The 25,676-nt window shown below is 41.5% G+C and overlaps 1 protein-coding gene across 1 annotated transcript in view; it reads right to left on the reverse strand.

The window, feature by feature from the left end:
• The window catches only part of gucy2g (guanylate cyclase 2g), a 56,207-nt gene that overhangs the window by 23,190 nt on the left and 7,341 nt on the right, over positions 1-25,676 (reverse strand). Inside the window, exons 2-11 of the mRNA XM_073026778.1 lie at positions 24,581-24,851; positions 22,225-22,573; positions 19,767-19,891; positions 14,833-15,015; positions 13,015-13,159; positions 11,255-11,390; positions 9,922-10,019; positions 7,241-7,374; positions 6,107-6,352; positions 5,881-5,994 (exon numbers count right to left, since the gene is read on the reverse strand). Of these exons, the coding sequence (XP_072882879.1) occupies positions 5,881-5,994; positions 6,107-6,352; positions 7,241-7,374; positions 9,922-10,019; positions 11,255-11,390; positions 13,015-13,159; positions 14,833-15,015; positions 19,767-19,891; positions 22,225-22,573; positions 24,581-24,851 (1,801 nt within the window). The remainder of the gene's footprint in view (positions 1-5,880; positions 5,995-6,106; positions 6,353-7,240; positions 7,375-9,921; positions 10,020-11,254; positions 11,391-13,014; positions 13,160-14,832; positions 15,016-19,766; positions 19,892-22,224; positions 22,574-24,580; positions 24,852-25,676) is intronic.

A 25,676-nucleotide genomic window follows, 5' to 3' on the forward strand; every position in this document is an offset into this window, starting at 1 on the left:
AAAGTATGATTCTGACCAGCGTTGTTCACATTGGAGTACTGTCTGTTCGAGTTACAGGATTCATTCTAGATGTTGCTGACCAGACTTGGGGGAGGGGTGTGGGGTGGAGGATAGCAAATATTTTATTTTTGCTAGACAGACCTAGGATCAAGGATAACCTACTTCCTCTCTGATTTTATGATGTTCTTTCCACTCTTGTTTCCAGAGTGGAATGAGAATGGATGAGGCCGGTATGAGGCCACAGAACCTTTGGCCACAGGGCTGCATTGGGAGTTTGTCCGTTGGTAGAGTTCTTCTGTCACAAATCGCAAGGCTTCTGTGTTTCTGGTGGATGCAGTCAGTAACATTCCCAATACCCCTCTTTAAAGTGTGTCATAGATCAATACAGTTCTAATACTGGCCCTTCTGCCCAATCAGTCCATGGTAACCATTTTGTCCACCCATCTCATCCTAGACGAAATGGATTACTGGTGGATTATTACTAGAGCTATCCAACAGTCATTTTTATTTTAGAATCTTCCGGTTAATCAGAGGAAGAAGATAAACAGGTTGGTCTTAGTGGAAAAGGATTATGTAAGAACCGTTAAACCTTCATAGACAGACTATGAAGACTCCACTGACTCTCGGGAGCCTATGGCTCATGAGCACTTGAAGTGGAGAAGGAGCATTAGGATGGGACTGGGAACTTTAATTCATGCATTCAGAGCACGAAGCTCTGACCAAGCAAGCAGGCAGAGAGCACTGTGATGTTTTGTAACTTTAAATCGTCAAGTTAATTCACAGAAAACACAGCAAGTCCGGGAATGCAAGTCTAACTTTGTGTTTACTTTAAATGAGGCACACACGTATCACATGGTGGCACGATGACGTACAATGAAGTATTTTTACATATAACCAGTAATTAGTTATTTAAACAAATAGAAAAGCTTGATCAACCTGTAGGTACAGGATTATTCAGATATAACTAAAATATTAAATACACAACATGCACCACCTCACAAACTACCCACACTGTCAGTCACCTCCTGTGGGGGGGGGGGGAAGTCTTCAGTTCCCACACTAGCCATGTCAAAACCCACAGAAGCCCCCAGTGGAAGCAGATCAGCCTGGACCTCACAGTGCTGTCTATGAAGAAGGTTTAACGGTTCTTACATACAGTAATCCTTTTCCACTAAGACCAACCTGTTTAACTTCTTTCTCTGATCAACTGGAAGATCTTTAAAATAGAGAAGACTGGTGGATAGTTCTTGGAATAATCCACAAGTAATCCAGTTCATCTACTATGAAAGCTAATGCGCAGACTGTTTCTGAGGTAACACAAGTCATTCTATTGTTGGTCTTTCTAGTACGTAGTTCAAAAGTGAAAGCACAGACTGTGCAAAAGTCTTACACACTCATATTTAACTAGGATGCCTAAGACTTCTGCATAATACTGTAGTAATTTCATGTATTGCACTGTACTGCTGCCTCAAAAAAAGCAAATTTCATGACATAAGTGAGTGATAATTAACCTGATTCTGATATGGGTCTCTGTTGTGGACTGAGAGTGGGAAGGGGGGTCAGGGAGAGGGGAAAGTTTGTTGGGAAAAGGGGAAGGGAGAGGGGAGCAAGAGGGAAACACCAGAGAGACATTCTGTTAAGATCAATAAACCAATTGTTTGGAATCAAATTAGCTTGCTTGCTGTTTTAGGGCTGGGTGAGTCTGCACCCGTGCCACCTCCTACCTCTGGCACTCCTTCTCTGCCACCTGTCCTACATCCCTTTTGCAGAGCTTCAGCCTCACCAGCCTTTGCTCCTGCCAGATTTACAAACTCGCTTTCCACTCCACATTGACAAGTACAGTACTGTGCAAATTCTTAGGCACCCTCACTATATATATATATATATATATATATATATATATATATATCTATGTGCCTAAGACTTTCGCACAGACCTGTAGTTAGTTAACTGGTGGAAATTGCCATAGGATTCAGTATAAGGAGATGAAGTAGGTTATATTTATACTAAGGCCATGAAGGTAAGAAATTTAAGTTACTTTCACCTCTGATGGTCCAGGTGCAGGTCAGTGGGACTAGGTGGAAAAATGGTTCAGAACAGCCAAGAAGGGCCGAAAGGCCTGTTTCTGTGCTGTAATGTTCTATGGTTCTATGTTGTATATCACAGAGAGACTTCACAAACTGCTTCAGTTTATTCATTCAATACTGTTAGTGATGTTCACACCCCTGCCGTAAATGTCAAGCAGTCTAATCGTTGCTTAGAAAGATTTCGAATTGTGGAACATGAAACAGTATAGTTGTTACATTAGTGAATGCTGATGCAACTCTAACCTATCTTTTCTCTGTAAAAAGCTTTTGTTTTCCCGTACATGGTATTTTCAGGGCAAGAATCGAATCTCTCTGGATTTACGCTAATTCATCCCCTATGATCTGACAGCAGTTGACATGAAACAGTCAGATATGAACATACCTCTGCAGGATCAGTTTATGCCAGGGTCCTTTTATGATTCAAATGCAGAATGTGAGAACTTTTCAAAACAAATTTCACTTTGTAATATTGGGCCAGCTCACACACGTTGAGGCAGCTGCACAAGTCACTGTGTTCCTGAATTTTCTGGATTGCAGTGCAGGAGTAGGGAATGCAGTTATCAAATTCCAGTGTCGAACTTGAGTCGAAGGAACATCCTCCAAATTACTGAGCTGGGTGAGCATTCACATTCAGGCTCTCAGCCTTGGCTGGGGTGTCCAGCCTGGTCCCTTTGATCTGAATGGGGCCAGAGATCTGGCTGGAATAGGTTAATATTTGGTCTGTTGTTATGTATGAAGTAAGTAATATTATTTTTATCATTGATGCTGAGTTACATCCTGGGATGCTCTGAGACCTATCATCAGTGATGTAACCTGGGGTCATCAGGTGTTGTGGTTCTTTCAACAGCAGACACTCTCACCCAGGCGACCCAGCCAGGGTTGATCAGGCTCTGGTGTGTGTCCGTGGGCCACACCTTGATCCATAGCTATCTGGAGGCTCGCTCGGCCACCTCTGCGACTGTTCTCATGGCTCTTTTTTTTGCCAAGGAGCGAGCAGCTAGCAGAGCTTCTACAACCCTCCTCACATCATGACCTCCACCCCAATATTTTAAAAATAATTTGGAGCAGTTAAAAGTAATTTTAAATTAAATTATTTTAATGTTATAATTACTTTAAAATATTTAATCTATTTCTAAAGGTCTTCAATCATCATGGAGATTAAGGTGTCGAAAGGCCTTCGGGGTTAAGGTCTCAGATCTGTTCCTGAGGTATAGTTTGTATTTGAGAACTGCTCGACTTTGTGGGGAGAGTTTATTTATTTTTATATGCATGCATTTTATTTATTTATTGAGATACAAAATGGAACAGGCCCTTTTGGCCCTTCAAGCCACACCACTCAGTAAACCCCTAATTTAACCCTAGCTTAATCTCAGGACAATTTACAGTGACTAATTAATCTACCAACTGCTACATCTTTGGACTGTATGAGGAAACCCTTGTGGTCATGGGGAGAATGTACAAACTCCTAACAGACAGTGGCAGGAATTGAACCCAAATTGCCTGTACTACAGTGGCAAGATCTCCAGGCTGCTCAAAGCCATACTGAAAGAAAGGATTTGTGATACTACAGGAACCCTATGCGAGGTGAGAATGAGAGTGGCTATGCTGGCCACATTATAACTTCAGCTAATTGCACATCCTCTGGAACATCACACACCAATATACGTTAATGATACAACTGGGATTTTTTTATGCACAAACTTAAGTTGAGAAACAAAATCATTAATGTAGGAAGAATAAAGGCAAATATCTTGCATTTATATTCTGAAAAGTTATTCAAGAGCTGTTAGCAGCCAGTGAGATTTATTTGAGTTTAGTCACTGTTATTTAGTGGGCAATGGATCACAGTTGTCTTCTGGACAATGACAATGTGAGCACAGTGAGATTCACAAAGAAGAAATGAAACAACTGAAAGACCATTGATATAGGAACAGGGTTAAGCCACTTAACCCATTGGGTCTGTTCCGCCTTTGAATCATGCCTGTTGTTTTACATATCTCAACCCCATTCTCCCAACATTCCCCCTTAACCCTTAACGGCCTTGCTGATCAAGTACCTATGCAATTCTGCCTTAAATTCATCCAAGGACTGGGCCTCCACAGCCTGCTGAGCGAATGCATTCCACGGCTTCATCACCTTCTGACTGAAGAAATCCTTCCTTATTGCAGTTGTAAAGAGATACCACTGTGCCCTCGGATCCTAAACTCTCCTGTGAATGAAGACGTTTTCTTCCTGTCCATCCTACCCATGTCTTTCAGAATTCTGCGGGCCCACTCTCCTCTCCCCCACTCATCCTTCTGAATCCAGACCAAGAAGTGGCCGACAAATAGAATGGTGCTTGGAAGGGTATTAATTCATGGGTCATAACTTGCATGTGAAATTTTTTTGTCATATTAGGCTTTTCCTTCAATCTTCAGGATTTTAAAAGCTTGTGTCTGTCTTTGACTGATGAAAATTCTTGATATAATCCTCCTGCTGCTATGTCAAGCCTATGTCCTTGCCCATTCTACAATGAGAGAACAGGAGAGACTGCAGTGCTGTGTGCAAGGTTGTGGAACACCTACAGGCTTTAGGCTGGGATATGTCAGCTTTTGAACATTCCAGTAAAAACGTGTGGTGTACAGTCTCTCAGTGTATGTGAAATCCCCTATTGTGAAGCTAAAACCCCACTGGGATGAATTGGCATACATTTCAAGTTTGCATTTTATATACAGCTTTCAAATACCATTTCAAACAAAGTTTGTTAACACTTTTTGAAAATGATCTGACCGTGAACAAGAAATTAGGATGGCATGTGTGTCGTGGTTAACCCAATGTTTTACAGTAGCAGTGACCCAGGTTCAATTCCTGCCACTGCCTGTGAGGAACTTATACGTTCTCCCTGGGACCATGTGGGTTTCCTCCGGGTGCTCCGGTTTCCTCCTACATCCAAAGATGTACCAGTTGGTAGGTTAATTAGTCATTGTAAATTGTCCTGTGATTAGGCTAGGGTTAAGTCAGGGGGAGCCGCTGGGCAGTGCAGCTCGATGTGTTCTATCAGTTTGTTGTCCCAAGTGCAATCTTCTATGCGGCAGTGTCCTGGGGCAATGGAATCAACAAGGGTGAAGCCAACAGGCTCAATAATCTGATCAGAAAGGCTGGCTCTGTTATAGGAGTCAAACTGGACACACTGGAGGCTGTGGTAGAACAAAGGACCCTACGGAAAATCCTGACAATTCTGGACAATGTTTTTCACCCTCTGCATGCCACCTTGGCTGAACAGGGGAGCACCTTTAGTAATAGACTGAGACAACCACGCTGCTCCAAAGAGCGTTACATGAGGTCATTCTTACCCTTGGCCGTTAGGCTCTATAATGAGTCAACCTGTAGCCAGGAAGTGTTGATCCCCTCCCCCCCTCCTGTTAGACTGTTTGTGGTAACTTACTGTTTATTCTTTCTTACTTCTCTTCTACTATTTATATCTGTGCTCTTGTAATGCTACTGTGACACTGTAACTTCCTTTGGGACCAATAAAGTATCTACCTATTCTGCACTGAATCTCAATCAATCAATAAATAAACAAACAAATAGATGGATAGATAAGTAGGTGACAAGTGAAGCCAGGTGGGTGGGAAAGGTCAAGGGCTGGAAAAGAAGGAATCAGAGAGGAGAGGAGAGTGGACAAGAGGAGAAAGGGAAGGAGGAGGGAACACGGGGAAGATGATTAGGCAGGTGAGAAGAGGAGTCTCAATAAATAATAAAAAAAAGAAATACTACTTTTAAAACATTGCCTGAATTCATGAAGTGAACTCGCCTGGTGAAGGGCAACATTGGTATTAGCAGATTTGATTTCCACTTTATCCTTAAGGCTGTAATTCTGATGACTTGAAACATTACTTCTGGACCCATTGCTTCCGGCTTCATGTTTCTGTGCAGGAGTATGAAAATAAAAGAAAAACATATTTGTATAAAATTGGTCCTTTATATTACTTTTCATCTAAAATATTAGCAAAGTGATTCAAATTATAACAAGCCTGTGCCTTGACATCCTTCAGGAAAACTATGTCTTCATAATTTATTTTCCACCATATCTCCTGAAATCGATTTACGGGTTTGTTCTTGTGTGCCATCAGGAAACCAACGACAAGGGCTGCCGCCAACAGCACAGCCACAATCACGATGATTAAAATCACGTAGTTATCTGAAAGACAGAGGAAGAAGTGAGTACAAAACCAGACCAGGCTGGCAACAGTCACTGAAGATGCACCTGGCCTGGTTGGTTGAGACTAGACCTAGAGGTCGACCGGTTTAGGGTAAGAGGTGAAATACATAAGGGGTATCTGAGAGAGAATATCTTCAGTTGGAGGGTGGTGTGAGTGTGGACAAGCTGTTAACTGAAGTGGTAGACCAGAATCAGGGTTAATGCCACTGGCATATGTCGTGAAATTTGTTGTCTTTGCGGCAGCAGTACACTAGACTACAATACATAATAATAGCAAGAACGGTGAATTCTAGTAAATATATATGTAGTTACATTAAATAAGTAGTGGAAAAATAGAAACAAAAAGTAGTGAGGTAGATGTGGGTTCAGTGATAACATTTAAGAGAGGTTTGGATAGGTGCATAAGAGGGGTATGGAGGGCAATAGTTTGGATGCAGGTAGATGAGACTAGGTTGAAGACCAGTTCAGCATTGAGTAGATGGGCTGAAGGGCCTGTTCCGATGCAAGTAGTACTCTATGAGTATGACTCAGTGTTGAAGTGAATTTGGCATTGTATTGGTATGTTATTGTCACATGTACCAAGATAGAAAGTAAACCTGTCTTGCACACTGTTTATACAGGTCAAATCATTACACAGTGCTTTGAAACAGAATAAAGTAAAACCATAACAATGCAGAACAAAGTGTAAAAGCTACTGAAATAATACAGTGCAGGTAAATGACAGAGTGTAAGATCATAATGAGGTAGGTTGTGATGCCAAGGGTCCATTTTGCTGTACAAGATGTCCATCTTTACCCACCTTTGTACAAAAGTCTGGTAACAGTGGGATAGAAGCTGTCGTGGAGCCTGGTGGATCGTGCTTTCAGGATTTTGTATCTTCTGCCAGATGGGAGGGGGGAGAAGAGAGGATGACTAGGGTGGGTGGGGTCTTTGACTATACTGGCTGCTTTACTGTGGCAGCGAGAAGTATAGATGGAGACGATGGAGAGGAGGTTGGTTCCTCTGATGCACTGAACTCTGTCCACGACTCTCTGCATTTTCTTGTGGTCACATGCAGGGCAGTTGCCATGCCAATCTGTTCTGCATCTGGATCAAACACACTCCTTATTTAAATCCGATTGTGGGCAGCATTATGACAAGAATGATTTTACCTCCCTGAGGGAAATTTGTTAACCATTTGCCTCTTCCATTCTGTTGCACCCCAGACCTAGTAAGTCCTAGTGTGGACTATCTGATCCTCAACACAAGAGATTCTGCAGATGCAGGAAATCCAGAGCAACACACTCTCAAAATGCTGGACGGACCTGATTCTCTCCTACATGCTCCATTGTGCAAAAGAGAGAGCACGAGGACTTCAGGAACAGCTGACTTTTGTTGCAGGAGGTCCACTCTACAGTGACTGTCAGCAATCTGTGCTCAACCATCCCCCTTCTCCTCCAGCATTTCCAGCCCCATATCATCTCAAACATTGCAGGAGAGACAAAGAGACAGAAAGACAGAGAGAGACTGAATTCCAGATAACCTCTGTGCTTTGTACAGAGCAGACGACCCTGATGAGCCAGCTAACCCCCTTAACTCTGGGTTCCCCAACCAGAGGAAATAGGCCATCTCTCTTCTCCCTACCAAATCCTTTAATCATCTTCTGCAGATCATGTGGATCACCTCTTAATCTTCCATCCTCACTGCAACACAGACCTTTTCTCCGCCATCCCATCACCGGTCTGCATCATTTAACCCCTTAGCTGCTGATATCATTTGCTGGTTTTATGAAAGGGTGGCGTGAAAGGGACTTGCATGGAGGAGTGGACCTCACCCCCCTGGTTTGAGCAGAACAAAGGTCAGCATGATAACGCAACAGTTAGTGCTGCTGCTTCACAGGTTCGATCCTTGCTCCAAGTACTCTCTGTCCGGAGTTTGCTTGCTTTTCCCTGTGACTGCCTGAATCTTCTGAATGCTCCACCTCCTCCCACATTCCAAAGTAGATTAATCGGCTATTGTAAAATAGGCTAGGGAGGCGGCAACAGAACCAAATGGAGAAGAACCCGATAGATATGAGAGACAGAATCATTGTTGGCTACAGAGAAAGTGTGGGAGCAGGACCACTGGGGTAGCTGTCATGAACATAATGGGCCAAGTGGCCTTCTATGCTTTAATAAAGCACTGATTTCTACAGATGCTAACATCCCATCTGGATTCATTACATCCCTGCTTTGACCAAGAATGCTAACATTTTGTAACTTCAAATCATTAGACTAATTGGAAGAAAAACAAGAGAGCCAGGAATACAAGCTTTAGTTCTTCTTTTTACTTTAGGCGAGGTGTATACGTATCACAGAGAAGCGTCACGATATGTGCAATTCATGTATTTATACACATAACCCGTAATTAATTACCTAAACAAATCAAGAATGCTTAATCACTCGATATATTTACAATATTACTAATATTAAATACACAACAAAGACCACAACCCAGTCCATAATACAAACCATACTCTCCTTTATGGACTCTGTCCACACTTCCCATTACCCTGAGAAAGCAGCCAACATAACAGAAGTCCCACCCCACCCCGGTGTTCTCTATTCTACCCCAACCATCAGGCAGAAGGTACAACAGCTTGAGAGAATATGCCACCACACCCAGGACAGTGTCTATTCTGCTGTTATCAGATTCTTAAACAGATCTCTCACACACTAAAAGATGAACTCCTGATCTCCCAGTGAACTTCTTTGTAGACCTTGCTCTGAACCTGTCAATCTCCACTGTACCTTATATTTAACTAACTCTGTATTCTTCATTTTGTTCTGATTTTTAATACCTCAATGTACTTATATGTATGGCATGATCTGTCTGGATGGCAGGCAGAAAAAATATTTTCTCTATCAATACATGTGACAATTATAAACCAATAATATGTCCACCCAGTGGCCACTTTATTAGGTACACCAGCTCATTAATGCAAGTAGCTAATCAGTTAATCTTGTGGCAGCAACTTGATGCATGAAAGCATGAAGCCGTGATCAAGAGGTTCAGTTGTTGTTCAGACTGAACATCAGAATGGGGAAGAAATGTGATCTAAGTGACTTTGACCATGGAATAACTGTTGGTGCCAGAGGGGGTGGTTTGATTATTTCAGAAAATGCTTATCTCCTGGGATTTTCTCACACAGTCCCTACAGAGCATGGTGCAAGAAGCAAAAATAAATCCAGTGAGTGGCCATTCTTGGGTGGAAATGCCTTGTTAATGAGTGAGGTCAGAGGATAATGGCCAAGGTGGTTCAAGCCTACAGGAGAGTGACAGTAACTCAAATAACCACAGTGGTGTGCAGAAGAGCATCCCTGAACACACAACACGCTGAACCTTGAAGTGGATGGGATACAGCAGTAAAAGAGCACAGAGACACTACACTCAGTGGCTGCTTTATTAGGTATAGCAGGTACCTCATAAAGTAGCCATTGTGCAAGTTATAATGGCAGAGAGTGCATTACTGCTGACTTTCTCAGTCAAATGATCAACTGCAGAAATTTTAATCTCCTTACTGCTATAATTAGCAAAGAACATACACAACAGGGTTTATGAAAGGTGGCAGGTAAAAATGTCATTACTGGTGTTTGATTTGGGGAAAATGCTTACCAGGCTCTTTGTGACAAATCCCATTCAAATCACATTCGGGGAGATCTTTAATAGGAATTCCGTCGGGCCATGCAATGTTAGCTAAATCATCAGTCGCACTGAAAAGTAAAAGAGGGTTACAACTCAACCTGAAGATATATTCTTTTCTATGATAAGGTAATCTCTCTTGTGTTATGCATACTATGCAAATTCCAGCTTTCCACATCAATATCAAGCACCAAGTTGTATCAATCCCACTCTATTCTTTGACATTCCCAATAAAATTTCCCAGATACTTCAGTTCACCTATCCAGTTTTGTGTGGCTAATTAATCTACCAGCCCCCTTATCTTGGGGATGTGGGAGGAAACTGGAGCACTCTGAGGAAACTGTACAGTCAGGGAAAGAACGTTCAGACTCCACACAGACCATTGGGTGTCAGGATTAAACCCAAGGCATTGGACATTTGAAACAGAATAATAACCACATCTCCTTTCCATCCTTTTGTGGTATTGAGTTCTTCTGTACATTATGTGCAATAAAAGAATATGTTTGTTCTCAGCATTTTCAGGATTTTGATCAAAATACAGAGCACTCATTTTCCCATTTGACATATTCAGTGAGATTGAGATCACTGACTACCTGTCCCTATGGATATGGATTCTGGTTGAGCAGACCATTGATTTCTAAAGAGCATACTTACACAGACATTTCTTACCAAATGCTTAGATTAATTCATTGCAGTATCCATCATCAGAGATCCTCACCACCCAGGCTATGCTCTTCTTCACCCTGCTGCCATCAGATAAAAGGAACAAGAGCCCCAGGACTTCACACCACCAGGTTCAAGAACAATTACTACCCCACAAATATCAGGCTCTTAAACAAAAGGGGATAATTACACTCACTTGCCCATCCATTGAGATGTTCCCACAACCAAAGATCTCACTTTAAGGGCTCTTTATCTCGTTATTTCATGTTCTCATTATTTATTACTGTTTCTTTATATCTGCATTTGAACAACTTGTTGTCTTCTGCACTCTGGTTGATATTGCTTTGGTCCTGTTGTAGTTACTATTCTATAGATTTGCCAAGAATGCCCAGAAGAAGATGAATCTCAGGGTTGTGTGTGGTGATAAATATGCACTCTGATAAAAAAATTTACTTTGAACTTTGAAACATGTCATTGAGCGATTTAAAAGCAATATTACAATGATCACTAAAGGAGAAGAGACTTTGACAAGCATTTCTTTTCTAAGCCATCAGACTAAAGAGACTGGGTCCAGACACGAGAGAATGTTGCAAGTCCACACAATATTCAACGTTCCAATAATTGGCTGCATCGCAGACCCTACCTCAGCAACTCGTTGAAGCTGTCGTATTGTAGAACAGGGACAAACTTTGTGCCATTGGCGTACTTTTGCAGGTCATATACTGAATAATTCAAGTACCTTTTCCCAGAAATATCTATCTCCACCAAGCCAGTCAGACCTGCTTATAAAAGGAAAGAAATGAATTTGTCTTCCTCATCTGGATGGACTTCCTGTCTTCCACATAAATGAACTAATCTCCAGTATATTTTTGATATCCTTAAAGCATTGTTGTGATAGGATGCAGTGTAGAGTTTGTAATCTGCATGAAGTGTGCTCAGGGGTTCATTGCTCATTGGTGATAGAGCAATCACTCACAACAACCAAAAAATAGTCACCAGTGATGGGTGAGGACTGAAGCGAAGCTGAATGTCTGGAAACAAGACATCTGGGGAATAGATGTCTAGGTAATGGACACCAAGGAATTGGAGATCTAAAAATCTTGGATCTTGAGGGAAATTGGATAACAGGGAAACTGGTATCTGGGAAATAGGCATCCGGAAAAACTTTGGTGTGGGGAAATTGGGAATAGAGGAAAACATTGGGATTTTGAAATATGAACTGGACAAGGCACTCTTTACCTCTTTAACCAATATGATTAATGGATTGAAACAATGAGTAATGCTACGATAGAGAAGGCAGCACAACCAGTGATTTCCATACCACATCATTCGGGTAAAAGGATATAAAGGGAGGGAAAGAAAGATTAAATAAAATAAAGAAAACAGAGGTAATGGATTGTGTGAACATCACCAGATCTCTGGAATGGTTTTAAATGATCCATTTCATATACAGGAAAGGAGAAAACTGATACTGCTCTCTGCTGATTGAAGAAGACAACTGGAAATGAAGCTCACACTTGTATACTGCATACGTACTTTGATAATTAATGTACCTTGAGCTTTGAACCTTGAATATCACTGGATGATCATGGAAGCCATCTTACATTTCTAGTTGGAGCAGGATTATAGTCACCACCAACATGAAATGTTGTTTCATGTCAGCCAGGCCTGGAGGTACACAGAGTTGGAATGCCTTACCATGAAAGATAAGGAAACTTGCATCATCTGGCCTACACTGTAATACATCCTGGCTCAGTGCCTTCAATAATGTGGAATTTGCACCTTCTCTCTAAAGTGCAGGATTGTAAAAGCTAGCGTCAGTGAGTTCCCATGTGGAGGAAGCAATCAAAAAGGCTGTGTGAAAATTTACTATTGTCATTGACATTTCAATTTTCTTATTATATCCATGAATCTGTGTATTTCATTACTAATAGGCAGCTATGGAGGCCAGGTCATTGCATATACATAAGGCAGTGGGGGATAGGTTCTTGATTAGTCAGGGCGTGAAAGCTAATGAGAAGACAAGAATGGGGTTGAGAGGGAAATGGATCAGCCATGATGAAATGGCAGAGCAGATGGGCTGAATGGCCTAATTCTGCTCCTATTCCTTATGGTTCTATACATTAAAGTTGTATGTTTCACCGACAAAAAAGTTAATTAGCAATCGTTTTTAAAAAATCACTTTCTGAGCCAATTTGAATTTATTTCACTAATCATTCATGCTGTTTTAAGTAGCAAGGAAGTTCATCAACAAATGAAGGCAGCCAAGATTAAGTTACTCCAAAAAGTTTTTAAGTTACCATGACTTGCCTCTAAGTTACTGCAGACAGAACGAACGGAATGGGAAATGCTGTGTGGGCAAGTAAATAAAGGAAGTCTGAGACATGATGTTTTCTTACTCACCGTAAAATTGTCTTTTGCCAAAACCTTTCAAATTCTTAACAAATGTTCTTCCATCATGTGGATCCATCCCTGCTTCTAGCATTTCTTGAAAGACAACAGCATAGAGCATGACCGCATCATGAAGATAAGCTGAATCAGAGCTCATCTGTTAAAATAATGTTGTTAGGATGTAAAATGTAACTTTGTTTCACAGTCATTTGCTTTTTTACCTGGACCGTACTAAATTAAATTTGTAGAACAGTGTTGTTCATTTCAGTGTCTATTATCACGATTTTATATCATTTTGCTCTATATGTCCTGAAGCAAGTTTTCTATCTTTTTCCCCCAGGGCTTACTTAGTAGTAGCATTCACTAAGAAACAGCCAAGTTATAAGCAAATAACTATTTTGGTAGATATGTTTACAGAAAATTCCTGGAGTTGTTCTAAATGCAAAATACTGTAACAGTTGAAAATCTGAAATAAAACTGGAAATTTTACACGACAGGTCAGGCAGTGAAGAGAGGTACAAAGTCAATGGCGTTTCATCCAGAAGAAGCTAGATGGAAAGAAAGTTTTAATAGAAGGGCCAAAGATGTAACAGAGGGCATGGTCTAACTGACCTGCAGGTTGAGTCAGTGGTAAAGAAGGCAAATGCAATGTTAGCATTCATTTTCAGAGGACGTATCTCTTCCCCGCCACAGAGTGGAGATATGTCTCTACCAAAGGAGGCTCCTTCCTTGCACTACCCTGCAGGTCACCCTTGGGAAGGGTGTAGCACCTGCTTGGCCCCTGATCAGGGTCATGTGAAGCCATGGGAGCACACATCCTGGTTATGTGACCACCGACACCAGGCAGACAATCTCTGAAGAGTATTGATAATGGCTGGGGTCACCCGTCTTGAAAAATCACTGCCCAGAAGAAGGCAATGGCAAACCATTTCTGTCGAAAAATGTGCCAAGAACAATCATAGTCATCAGACCATGATCGGCTACATCATACAACATGACACATATTAATGATGATGAGAATATGATAGCAAGGATGTAAGGCTGAGGCTTTATAAGGCATTGCTCAGACCACAGTTGGAGTATTGTGAGCATGTCTTAGGAATTCTAAGTATTCTTTCCCAAGAAAGGACATGCCGGCATTGGAGAGGGTCCAGATCACATGAGAATGATTCCCGAATGAAAAGGTTAACATATGAGGAGCGTTTGATGGCTTTGGGCCCGTACTCACTGGAGTTTATAAAAATGTTGAGGGTATCTCATTAAAACCCATTGATTATTGAAATGTTTAGATGGAGTGGATGTGGAGTGGATATTTCCTATGGTGAGTGAGTCTAGGACCACAGGACACAGCCTCAGATTAGAGGGGTGTCCACTTAGAACAGAGATGAGGAGGAATTTCTTTAGCCAGAGGTTGGTGAATCTGTGGATGGCTTCTGGAGGCCAAGTCATTGGGTATATTTAAAGCGGATGTTAATAGGTTCCTGATTAGTAAGAGTGTCAAAGGGAATGGGGTCAAGAGGCATTATAAATCAGTCATGATCAAATGGTGGAACAGGCTCGATGGGCTGAATAGCCTAATTCTGCATCCTATGTCTTATGGTTTTCTGGACCGGGATTAAAGGTTAAGTGACAAAACAGGCAGTGGAGTCACTTGAAAGAAAGTGCAAAGGCGCGAGTGAAGATCATTTTCCAGTTACGTTAGTCTTTCCTCACAGATGCTCCTTGATCCGCTAAGTTTTTCCACCATTTTCTATTTTGCACTAAAATTACTTTCTTTCTACCAAGGAATGAAAATGAGTCACAGCAACATAATTAAGTTTAATAATAAACCTCTGTCACTGAAGACAAATTACTGTAAAAAGGAGGTCCTTTTGATCGCTCGTAGGCTTCTTGTAGGAAGGCGTAATATTCGTATTCACCGTATGACTGCAAAGTAATCAGGAAAACTGGCTCATATGCCTGGAAGGTGACTGCATTTCTTCCATCTGCCAAATCTGATCTCCAAAAAGTGTCCTGTGGAGAAGACAGGAGAATTGAACAGTTTCCAATCAGGTGTCATTGTGGAACTAAACATGGGCCAATCACACAGGCATTACCTTCATGTATGATGCTCACTGAATGCACTTGAAAATGGGTGGATTAAAATGTCCAAGATTTTACTCCACACAAGTTTTAGTTTTGATTATCTCCTTCACTCTCTGTACCATTAACAACTGCTGCCCAATAGAATCACTGCACAATGGGAAGAAGCCGTGTTCCATGTTTGAAGATACAATACACTTTGCTACCATTTTTAAGAATCATAGAGACGTACAGCACAGAAACAGGCCCTTTGGCCCATCTAGTCCATGCCGAAACCATCTAAACTGCCTACTCTCATTGACCTACTCTCCATATCGCTACCATCCATGTACCTATCTGAACTTCACTTAAACGTTGAAATCAAGCTCGCATGCACCACTGGCAGCTCAGTCCACACACTCATGACCCTCTGAGTGAAGAAGTTTCCCTTTCTGTTCCCCTTAAACTTCTCACCTTTCACTCTTAACCCATGACCCTGGTTGCAGTCCCACCCAACCTCAGTGGAAAAAGCCTGCTTGCATTTACCCTATCTATACCCTTCATAATTTTGTCTACCTCTATCAAATCTCCTCTCAATCTTCTATATTCTAAGGAATAAACTCCTAATCTATTCAGTATTTCCTTATAACTCAGGTCCTCCAGACCTGGCAACATCCTTGTGAATTTTCTCTGCACTCTCTCTCTTATTTCCATCTTTCCTGCAGGTAGGGGACCGAAACTGCACACAATACTCTGAATTAGGCCTCACTAAGGCAATACAAGGACCTCACAGGTCCTCCTTAGCCCACAAGTGCCAGATTTATACACAGTGTGTTTGACAAGCATATGCTTGGGAGACCGGCAGGGTGGATTTTTGGGTTTGGGCGTCTTCTACCATATAGTAACGTGGATTCTGTCTGCACTTCCGACTTGTGAACTGTTCACAGGAACAGAGCTCCATCATAACCAGGGAGGACCTGTATTTAATTACTTCAATGGAAAGAGTTTTGATCGATTGTTAAATAACGTCAAGGTCATGGGTCAGGACATAATTCCCTACAGCATAGGAGAAACAGGGGGGATTTTGAGAGGTATAGATAGGGGAATTGTGAGCCGGCTTTTTCCACCAAGGTTGGGTGAGACTAGAACTAGAGGTTGTGGGTTAAGGGGAAGAGGTGAAATATTTAAGGGGAACATGAGGGGGAGCTTCTTCACTCAAAGGGCAATGAGAGCGGGGGAAGAGCTGCTAGTGAAAGTGGTGGATGCGGATTCAATGTCAATATTTTAGAGAAGTTTGGATAGGTACATGGATGGAGGGATATGGAGGCTATGGTCCAGGTACAGGTCAATGGGCTAGGCAGAATAATGGTTCAACATGGACTAGATGGGCCAAAGGGCCTATGATTCTAAGATGGATAACCAATTGAGCACTGTTCATATAGTAAGCAAATCTGGGAAAGTAACAGTAGAGAAGAAAGAGTTGTAGATAAATTAAACAGGTATTTTACATCAGCATTTCCTACAGAAAAATACCTGTAGATAGCAAACTAGAAGATAGGGGACAGCTCAAGAACATTACAAATATTAAACAATGGTACTGAACAAATGGTTGGAACAGCAAATTAACATTTTACTAGTTCCTAATGGCCTCCTTTCAGGTGTTGTAAAGAAAGCAAGAAATGTGCCAAGTTTTTGTTGATGTATCAGCTTTAATTCTGCAAAATTCCCTGGATCTGAGCAAATTACTGTTAGATAGGAATTTAACAAATGCAACTCCTTTATCCAACAATCAAGGGAGACAGAAATTAGAAACTTACAGATCACTGCAGGAAAAATGGTAGCTTTTATGAAAGATGGCAATGCAGTTAAGTAAAATTAATGTAACCAGGCAAAGTCAGCATGGTTTTGTTAAAGGAAAATCATGTTTGATTAATGTTTTTCAGTTCTTTGAAGAAGTAATCCTGTAATTGACTCCTAACCAATTCAGGTTTAGGAATAGGAATGGAGATGGGCTAACCCCTATTGACATCAATGGATTTGGGATTGAGAGGGTGGACATCTTCAAGTTTCTCAGCATAAACATCAGCAAGCATCTCATGTGATCTGTTCACACCTGCTGTGTGGTGAAAAAGGCACAGCAGCGCCTCTTTCACCTCAGATAGTTGAGGAAGTTTGATATGGACCCCCACATCTTAAGAACTTTCTACAGGGGCACAATTGAGAGCATCCTGACTGGCTGCATCACTGCCTGATATGGGAACTGTACTTAACTCAATCGCAGGATCCTGCGGAGAGTGGTGCGGACAGCCCAGCGCATCTGTAGTTGTGAACTTCCCATGATTTAGGACATTTACAAAGACAGGTGTGAAAAAAGAACCTGAAAGATCATTGGGAACCTGAGTCATCCCAACCACAAACTGTTCAGCTGCTACCATCTGGGAAACAGTACCGCAGCATAAAAGCCAGGACCAACAAGCTCCGGGACAGCTTCTTCCACCAGACCATCAGACTGATTAACTCACGCTGTTTTGAGTGTATTTCTATGTTACATTGACTGTTCTATTTATTATAAATTACTATGATTGCACATTACACATTTAGACGGAGATGTAATGTAAAGATTTTTACTCCTCATGTATGTGAAGTTTGTAATAAATAAAGTCAATTCAATTCCCTCAGTCGCAGGACTCTGCAGAAAGAGATGCAGATAGCACAACGCATCTGTAGTTGTGAACTTCCCATGGTTTAGGACATTTACAAAGACAGGTGTGAAAAAAGAACCCGAAGGATCATTGGGGACCTGAGTCATCCCAACCACAAACTTAGATCCAGCCAATCAGGATTGAGCATTAAGATCCGCTTGTGCCCTGCACACTTAAGAGGATATACAAGGAGGTGTCTCTGGGGGACTTGTCATTTAACTAACTTAAGCCTGAGGAAGATGCTTGGGTTTACTGTTGAAATGGTGTAATCAATATCTGCAAGTATGTCATTGTTAATACCAAAGGGTAGTATGGCTAAAAGTAACCCTGTGGCATGGCGAAGATGAACAGGTGGATGTACTAAAGCATCAAAAACATGCTTCCTCAATGGTGTCTCTGGAAAATAAAGGCTCATGTATGGGAGGTAACATATCAGTGGGATTAGAAGACTGATTCTCCAATAAGAAAGGAAGACTTTGTACAAGTGTATATTTTTCTGGTTGGCAAGATATAATGTGTGGCGTAGGATGGGTGTTTATTCTCAACCTTTCACCATGTATTTAATGGACCTGAATGAAGGCATAGCTGTTAGGTTTTCTGATAGAAAATGTAGGTAGGAAATTAAGTTGTGAAGAGGCTATAAAGGGATATAGATAGATTAAGTGAGTGGGCAAAGATCTGGAAAATGAAGAATAATGTAGGAAAATGTGAAATTGTTTATTTTGACAGGAAAACATCTAAAAGTAAGCATATTATATAAATTATGAGAGCTAACTAGAGCTGTCTCATGCAAACAGACACTTTGCTATGGAGAAAATAACATTACATGTATTATGTTCAAAGAAGCATGGCAGGTGGAATCTGGTAACAGATGATCTCAGTGGATTGATCTACTCAGGGAATTAGTACCACTGTTATTACCCCTCAACCACCGGGCTTTTGAGCCAAAGGGAATAGCTTCACTCCACTTGCCCCATCATTGAAATGTTCCCCCAACCAAGGACTCACTTTCATGTTCTCAATATTTATTGCTTATTTCTTATTATTTATTTTTATATTTGCTCTGTTTATTGTCTTTAGTACACTGGTTGAACACCCTGGCTGGGAAGTCTTTCATTGATTCTGTGATGGTTATTATTCTATAGATTTGAAGAGCATGCCCAGAAGAAAATGAATCTCACAGTTGCGTATGGTGGCATATTTTGAATATAAATTAACTTTGAACTTTGAAGCTTATGAACTGGGCCGCAAGTTATTTTGCATTATTAAATATTTGGCTTATTGTAAATAATTTAATGCAAAACCAGTGAAGGATCAGAAAAGTTTCCAATACAAATATGCTATCAACTCAAAATTGAAGGGGGAAGAACAGATTTTGTGGACTGCAGAAGTGGTAGATGTAATGCTTCAAAAATAATTGAGAACAAACAGAAGAAATTTGAAATTGAAGAACTGTTTAACTATGTGGCAAAGAGCTGATGGCTGAATAGCTTTTGCTTTAGTTACGAAATGGGTGGTAAGAGGTTTGGAAGGTTGTGGGTGGAGTAAGGGGAGGCCAGCCAGGAATAGCCAAAGTGTCTGTGTGGTCACCTCTATGGATTGGAAACTCTAAAATTATGGGATGATGAGCCTTCATAACTACCAAAATCTATATTACCATGAAGGCAAAGAGTTTTTAATATTGTTTATTTTTTAGAGGTACAGCACAGTAACAAGACCACACCGCCTGATTACACTCATGTGACCAATTTACCTACTAACTTGTGTCTTTGGAATGTGGGAGGAAAGCAGAGCTCCTAGAAAAAAACCATGGAAGTCATGGAAGATGGTACAAATTTCCTTAGAGAGGGCGGCAGAATTGAACCTGGGTTACTGGTACTGTAATAACGTTATGCTAACTGCTACACTGCCATACTCCCGCAATTGTGAATGATGGTTCTTGTAATATGATTGCTGGCTAACGTGTCTGTGTAAACAAAAACTTTCTTCAAAAGTACTCACCACATAACTGCTGAATTCAAACAGCTGAATAATAAAGTACACGTATTGCCCGTTCGCTATTCCAAGACGATATGCTTCCAACATTATCGACTTTGCCACCTCAGGGGTACAAATTAAGATCACAACTGGAAAGTAAATGCGAAGTATCGTTACTGATCACAAAGACAAGAAAGAGCCAACGGCACAACTACAATACTTCACTGACCATTGTCCATTGAGGTTATTCTATTTGTACGCCTGCATATCTAAAATAAGTTTAGAAATCTTTGATCATACACCACGAGCCAATTACAGATGCTGAGATGGGGCAGGTGGCAAGCAAGGGTGGGGTAAATGGGTAAGGGAGGAATCAATGGGCAAGGGAAGACTCATTAATGAGGCTGCAAACAAAACTAGTGAAAATATCTCAACACTTACTCTGTCTCTTACCAACTTACCCTTCGTACCATTCGAATCGCCCTTATTCACACTGAAGACAATGGTCTAGGTGCTGTGATGTTCACCCTCAAATGTAATTCTATTATATTTTGGTCTCTACCTTCAGGGGATCTTTAACCACCAGGTCTTTTATTAATCCTTCCTTATTACTTGTGACCAAATCTAACAGCTATTTTCTGCCCTTAAATACTGCTCCAAGTAGTAATCCCTGACACAATCTATAAATTCTTTTTCTATAACCCTGGACTGAAACTCCATTGGAATCGGTCTCTGGAGCTCTCTACCCATCTCTTCATTAATCACATCCTGGTCCTAATCATTTACCAACTGAGTGATAGTTAACCCAACAGGAGTGACTACTGCCTGGAATTAGAGATTAGTCAGTATGATGTTGTGGGCAACACTGAAAGAAGGCCATAATTGGGAGCTTAACATCAAAGGATATACTTTATATCAAGAGCACAGGTAGGAAGACATAGACAGTGGGGTGGCTCTGTTGGTAAGAGATGGAATTACATCTTTAGAAAGAGGTGACATAAGATCAGAGAACGTTCAATCTTTGTGAGTGGAGTTAAGAAACTGCAAGGGTTTAAAAAACGTTATGGGAATCATATATCGGCCTCCAAGTAGTAACCAAGATGTGGAGATGAGATTGCAAAGGGAGCCGGAAAAGGCATGTAAAAAAGGTAATGACACAATTGTAATGGGGGACTTTAATATGCAAGGGGATTGAGAAAATCAGGTTGGTGTCGGATCGCAAGAGAGAGAATTTGTTGACTGCTTATGAGATGGGTTGTCATAAATCATCCCAAAATGCATTTAACAAGTATTGTCACTGAGTTCTATAACGAGGCAAGTTCAGGGTCTGTCTTAACAGAAGAAAAAGTGAGGGGACTAAGTTTAGAAGGTCTGAGTGACTGGACGTATCCTCACTGAAGCTTGAACAGTTTAATTCTGGAAGGAGAAATGGTCAGAATTGAAGGGGTGGGAACAGCTCTTATGGACTGCAGGAGAAGCAAGTGGTGGATGTTATACTTTGAAGGTAATTGAGAACAGAAGAAATTTGAAAATGAAGAATTACTTAACTATCTGGCAACAAGGTGATGGGTGAATGGCTTTTGATCGCAGTCTATTAGCAGTACTTTCACTTGCACAAATATTTGGAGAGGTTTTCACTTGAATTAGCAATTCGGTAGGACCCGGCAGAGTTGGTCTTACACAGTGAATGGTAGGGAACTGAGGAGTGCTGTAGAACAAAGGGATCTGGGAATACGGGTCCATAATTCATTGAAAGTGGTGGCACAGGTAGACAGGGTTGTAAAGAGAGCTTTTGGTATATTAGCCTTCATAAATCAATGCATTGAGTACAGGAGATGGGATGTTATGTTGAAGTTGTATAGGATGATGGTGAGGCCTAATTTGGAGTATTGTGTGTAGTTCTGATCACCTACCTACAGGAAAAGTGTAAAATAAGGTTGACAGAGTACAGAGAAAATTTAGAAGGACGTTGCTGGGACTGGAGGACCTGAGTTATAAGGAAAGACAGGACTTTTGTCCTTGGAATATAGAAGACTGAGGGGAGATTTGATTGTAGTACACAAAATTGAGGGGTATAGATAGGGTAAATGCAAGTGGGCATTTTCCACTGAGGTTGGGTGGGACAGAAACTAGAAGCCATGGGTTAAGGGTGAAAGGTGAAGTGTTTAAGGGGACCATGAGGGGAAACTTTTTCACTCAGAAGGTCTGGAAAGTGTGGAAAGAGCTGTCAGCATTTGAGCTCGATTTCAACATTCAAGAGAAGTTCAGGTAGGTACATGGATGGTAGGGGTATGGAGGGTTATGGTCCAGGAACAGGTTGATGGGAGGAAGCAGTTTAAATGTTTCAGCACAGACTACCTGGGCCAAAGGACCTGTTTCTATGTTGTACTTTTCTATGACTTATGTTATCTTTAATTTGCTTGGAAGGGTGTAGATTTAATAGATTAATAAGTGGTGGTACAGGATAATAAGTAACACTTACTTCTTGCTGAAGCTACAGCTTCCTTGAGCTTTATCTGATGAAGGGCTGCATTGCCTATGTCGTATCGGACCTGAGCTGTTATGGTGAAGTTGGCTTGCAGCTCTTTCACAATGATTTTCCAGAGCTCCTCAGTCATGTCCCATTTGGTTTGTTCAGCAGACCCTCCTAAGAGGACAACATTCCTCCAGCCAAAGAAATGCAATGTTCTAGTGAGGATGTTCCCCATGTTCTGGAGTGAAGACAGCAGATTCACGTAGGTGTCATACAAATAAAAGTCATCGAATGCCAGTGTCTGACCCGCAAATCCAAAGATGGGGATATTCCACTGAGAGGCAAGCAGGCCTATAATCTAAAGAGGAGTTAATGCACAATGGATTTATCAAAAAGTGATGTAATAAACTTGGTAATGAAGGATTTAATTAGTTTTTCTACCGCTAATCACCCCCTTATCTAATACTTATTTAGAGATATATTGTGGCATCAGCCTTTTGGGCCATGGCACGCAGCAATCCCCAACAACCCCCGATTTAAACCCCAACTTAATCACGGGACAATTTACAATGACCAACTAACCTACTAACCGATACGTCTTTGGAGTGTGGGAGGAAACTGGAACACCCGGAGACAACCCACAGGGTGAACGGACAATCTCCTTACAGAGGATTCTGAATTCTGAACTCTGACTCCCCAGGCTGTGATATGCTGTGCTGTTACGCTACCGTGGTGCCCTGTTTCTGCTATGTCGTACAGAAGATAAAATTCTTCATCTTAATTCATTACTTCAAATTTTCTCCATTTTAAGTGTTCCTTTCCCACATCAATCTTCTTGTTTCTTTTTTGTTTTCAGTTTCAAATTTCATTAATTTTTGTGGTGTCTAATTTTATTTTATTGCCTTTGAAAGCAATTTGTTTTCTTAGCTTATGCAATCTCTCTTACTTTTTGATCATTTATATCTGGAAATCTTGAACTGCCCTCATATCTGCCCATTCAATCCATCATGGTGGTTATTGCCCTTTGTATCCAATGATGACAGGAAACCTGTGCAGGAGAGTATTTAAAATGGAAAAGCTATTGAACTAGGGCAGTTCCACTCTCTGGACTTCAGAAGTCTGGGTCCAGTGGGACAAACAAGTGTCACAAACTGCGGTCTTCCATCACAAACACAAGAAATTCTGCAAAGTAGCACATACTAGATGCTGGAGAAACTCAGCAGGCCCAGCAGCATCTATGGAAAAGACTGAACAGTCGATGCTTCAGGTCAAGACCCTTCATCAGGGCTCTTCAACAGGTCTTGGCCCAACCAAAACATCGACCGTTTACTCTTTTCTGTAAATGCTGCCTGGCTGTTGAGTTCCTCCAGTACTTTGTGTGTTATTTGGTGTCTCCCTTGGTTCAGTGGACGACCGTGACTTCTTCTGTGCCTTGTCTTGCCCTTTGCTCTCCACGGAGCAGTGCAGAACCACCTTCCTGGCCTTTGGATCTCACTCTAGATCTCATCCCCTCAGTCCGCCAGAGCTGACTTTACATGCTAGGACAGGCACGTCCCTATCTCACCAGGGCAGGAGGCCGAAGGCTACCTTTACCTGGTTTAGCTTGCTTGTTGAAGCAGTGTAACAGGGCGTGACTGCTGTCACGTGAAAACAGCCACTTGGAGCCACAGGTGAGAATTGAGTGTCCAGTGGGGGATCAAAGGTGAGTGAGCTGCCCCGGAATGGACAGCCCCTTCACCAGAGTGCTATCCTACCCTGGACACCTCATGCACTCCAACACTTGTAATATCAGATAATCAGCTGCTTTTTCAGCATGTTTATTATCCACAGGTCTTTTAGTTTCAGCGACTATGTAAAAATAATCAACACAACCAAAAACAAACAAAATATTTGTTATAGAACATAGGTCATAGAAGAGTACAACACAGGAGCAGGCCATTCAGCCCACAATGTGGTGCTAAATTTGCCAAAAAGCAAATCAAAAACACTCAAACACTAATCCCTCCTACTTACATCACGTCCATATGTCCCCATCTTCCTTATAACCATATGCCTACACAAATGTCTCTTAAAAGCCTCTAATGTATTTGCCTCTACCACCATACCAGGCAGCACATTCCAGGCATCCACAACTCTCTGAGTAAAAAGCTTACATCTCACGTCCCCCTTGAACCTACCTCCTTCAAAATGATCCAAATTTTAAGTTTAATTGGTTCTGTTTTTCTCCTCAAACTACAAAATCAAATTTGGGCTGAATTTCCCTTTCCTAATAATTCTAATTATGTTCATTTTTCAGTACATGTCATTCAACAGACAATAGTTTATTAATTACTAAACACGAAGTCCTCTACAACTAGTCTCTTACCTCTGACGCAACTGGACAAGCTGGTCCAAACAGAGCAGAAATATTGTACCTCTGGATCTGGTGAATGAACTCACGAATGGATACCTTGGGGTTGCAATCACTGTCAGCGTACACAAAGTCCAACGTGTGATTCGGCAGGAGGAAGGGGTCTGAATTTATTTTGTCTACAGCGATCTGGATGGCAGATCCCAGCTTCAAGGCGCTGAAGGGGAAGGAGCTGTTTCTGGGAACCTGAAGTCCGAGGTAGATTTTAGAGACCCCAGCACAGTCGCTAGGACAAAACAAATGGGGAAGTAAAAAGGCCAGGGAAAGAACTAATAACTCAACTTTGACATGTTGTTTCCCGTAATGATACAAACAAATCTGCTTGTGATGAAACCTGGATTTCTTTGGCATCATCTCCCAAACACTGAGTGATGAGACTTCTGTGGTCAGTTTCTCAGACAATGATACCACCTGCCCTCACTCGTATTTATATCCAATGCACAGGTGGATGTGTTAATCCTCAAGTGTTTTTGGCAGAACAGGTACTGCTTTGTCGCTAATTAACAAAACTTCCTGACTCCTGTGTAATGACTTTGACTTAAGTGTTAGGCGCAGGTTAAAACAAATAAGCTCCAGAAATTGCACCTGGGTACTGCAATCACAAACAAGAAAATATCTGCAGGTGCTGGAAATCCACTCAAAATGCTGGAGGAACTCAGCAGGCCAGGCAGCATCTATGAAAAGAGTACAGTCAACGTTTTGGGCTGAAACTCCAGCGTTTTGTGTGTTCCTGGGTACTACAAGTTGCTTTTCTTTGCTTACTCACTTTGCCCCTCTCCTATGTGTGTGTATGTTTATGTATGTATGTATATACTGTATCTAAGAGGCTTTTAAAAGACCCTTTTTTATCCGCTTCCACCGACGCTACCAGCAGTGCATTCCAGGTACCCACCACTCTCTTTTCTGAAAAACCTACCCCTGACATCCATTCAGTACCCATTTCCCAAGCACCTTAAAACTATGCCCCCCTGTGTTAGCCATTTCAAACCTGGGAAAAAGCCTCTGACTATCCACATCATTAATGCCCCTCATCATCTTATACACCTCTATC

Source organism: Hemitrygon akajei, chromosome 23, assembly GCF_048418815.1.
Source record: "Hemitrygon akajei chromosome 23, sHemAka1.3, whole genome shotgun sequence".
Lineage (NCBI taxonomy): Eukaryota > Metazoa > Chordata > Chondrichthyes > Myliobatiformes > Dasyatidae > Hemitrygon > Hemitrygon akajei.